Source organism: Cygnus olor, chromosome 20, assembly GCF_009769625.2.
Source record: "Cygnus olor isolate bCygOlo1 chromosome 20, bCygOlo1.pri.v2, whole genome shotgun sequence".
Taxonomy (NCBI): Eukaryota; Metazoa; Chordata; class Aves; order Anseriformes; family Anatidae; genus Cygnus; species Cygnus olor.
The window spans coordinates 524,288-526,252 of NC_049188.1; the positions used below are offsets into that span (position 1 = coordinate 524,288).

At 52.4% G+C, this 1,965-nt stretch overlaps 1 protein-coding gene across 1 annotated transcript; it reads right to left on the reverse strand.

The window, feature by feature from the left end:
- LOC121057985 (C-C motif chemokine 4 homolog) lies at positions 1 to 1,472 on the reverse strand. Its single transcript, XM_040532863.1, has 3 exons — positions 1,055 to 1,472; positions 601 to 715; positions 1 to 263 (listed from the first exon to the last, which is right to left on the reverse strand). Exons 1-3 carry the CDS (start codon positions 1,122 to 1,124, stop codon positions 176 to 178), a joined length of 273 nt encoding a protein of 90 aa, XP_040388797.1. The 5' UTR covers positions 1,125 to 1,472; the 3' UTR covers positions 1 to 175.
- Positions 1,473 to 1,965: the final 493 nt, after the last annotated feature.

Here is a 1,965-nt window from a genome sequence, read left to right on the forward strand (position 1 = left end):
ATTTCATCTGCTCCTTTTCCTTATAAAAATTAAATACATAAATAAAAAAAAAAAGCACACTAAAGTCAGGTTCTGGGACATTTTCAGTTTCTCAGCTAGCTCTAAATGACACGGAACATTTCTGACGGAGTCCATGGCTTGCTCGTCCTGGCACAGCGCATCCTGTTCCAAAGCTTCAGTTCAGTTCCAGCTCAGTCACGTACTTCTGGACCCAGTCGTGCTCAGGGTTGGCGCAGACTTCACGTCCCTTCCTTGTGATGAACCTGTGGGGAGCAGCGAGGTGAGTTTTCCATGGGAGAGCTCAGTGTGGGGGAGACCCCCACCATCCCTGCTCCATACCCAGCCTCTCTTGAGGGTCAGTAGGATTTGGGCAGCACCACATGGTGCTGACCATGTTGGCAGCCACCAGCCTGCAAAACGCTCGAGCAGGACTAGTGTAAGCCCCAAGTGCACTGAGCCCATGGAGCATCCCCATGCACCTCCTGGCTCCACATCCTTCCTGTCCCCCCTGAAAACGAGTCTTTCTCTTTGCAGGTCCAAAATGTGGAGGAATCCTCATCCCAAAGGGAAACCGCCCCAGTCCTGGAGGAGGACACTTACACGACACCCGGCTGGGAGCACAGGCTGTTGGTCTCATAGTAGTCGGTCACGAAGCTGCGGGGCAGCTCCCGTTGGATGTAGGTGAAACAGCAGGAGGTTGGTGGGTCAGAGCCAACTGTGAAGGCAAAGACAGGCGTGAGCAGTGGCAAGTGACAGGGGAACAGGGGCAGGGAGCTGGGACTGGAGTCCCCACGGGTCTGGGAGGACATGGAGAAGGAATAAGAAAAGCAAGGTCTTTTTCCTTCTTCCTTAAATTCTTTCTCATTTGGGTTCACCCTGAGCTGTTTAGGACACCATGCACACGTTGTGCTCTGGGCTGTGCCTGCCCACGGCTGAATGGCACCCATGGAGCAGCCGCTAGAAGGTGATCTGACATAAGAAGGGACCCAGGGTGGAAGGGCTGGCAGAAAGGACCCTGTCCCCATTTAGAGAGATTCATAGAGTCCAGACTTACTTGGTGCAGCAGAGGTCTGGTAGCAGAAGGCAGCGATGAGAACAGCCAGGGCAGCCACAGAGACCTTCATGTCAACTCAGAAGTTGTGGCCGGAGCTGAAGCAGGCAAGTGGAGCTTGAAAGCTTCTTTTCTCTTTGATGCTGAGACATTCAGATACCCTCCAATTTATAGGGCAAGCAGGTCCGGGCAGTTGCTTGCGTAGGTGTGGTGGAATTTCCCCCAGAGAAGCGGCTGGCAGCACAGTCTCGTGATGGAACGAAGTGGTAGCCCCAGCCCCGGAAACGTGAAGCTGTCCCCTTGATTCAGTGCCTCCCCAGTGACACAGGATATGAAACAATTGCAATATCTATTTCTGCTTCTTTCATGCATGTCCCTTAGTAAGAAGTTCCCCTGTGGAGGTTCCCGCATTTGTCAACAGGCCTGTATTACCCAACCCGTAACAGCGACTTCGAGGCAAGTGTGCATCCTGCCTCTGCACTGCACAAATGGGACGAAGAGTATAGATGGGATGAGGCCATCTTAGGAAAACAGGGGAGAGAGATCTCTTCTACCCTGAACTGTTTCCCTTCTACAGCAGCACAAGATGGGGGCTGTCACCTGTGGGCTCCCTCTGCTGTACGTTCTTCATGTTGTCTGAGGGGACTCAGTAGCTGCCCTGCAGCTGTGACAGCACTGCAGGCACCAACACAGGTAGTGGTGGGCATAAGGGTGGAAAAAAGAGTCCCAGAAGCTGAAGTGCTTGAGTTTTCTCCTCAGTTTTAAGGGAGCTGAGTTGGGTTATTATCTCTTGGAGGTGCCTGCCTCACTCCAGGTCCTATAAGAAGACCTTAAATGACCAATTTAGGTTAGACACATATTTCTTTGACTACTGATAGGTGAGGTGAGGCCTGTTGTTGATGGGCCTGGAGATG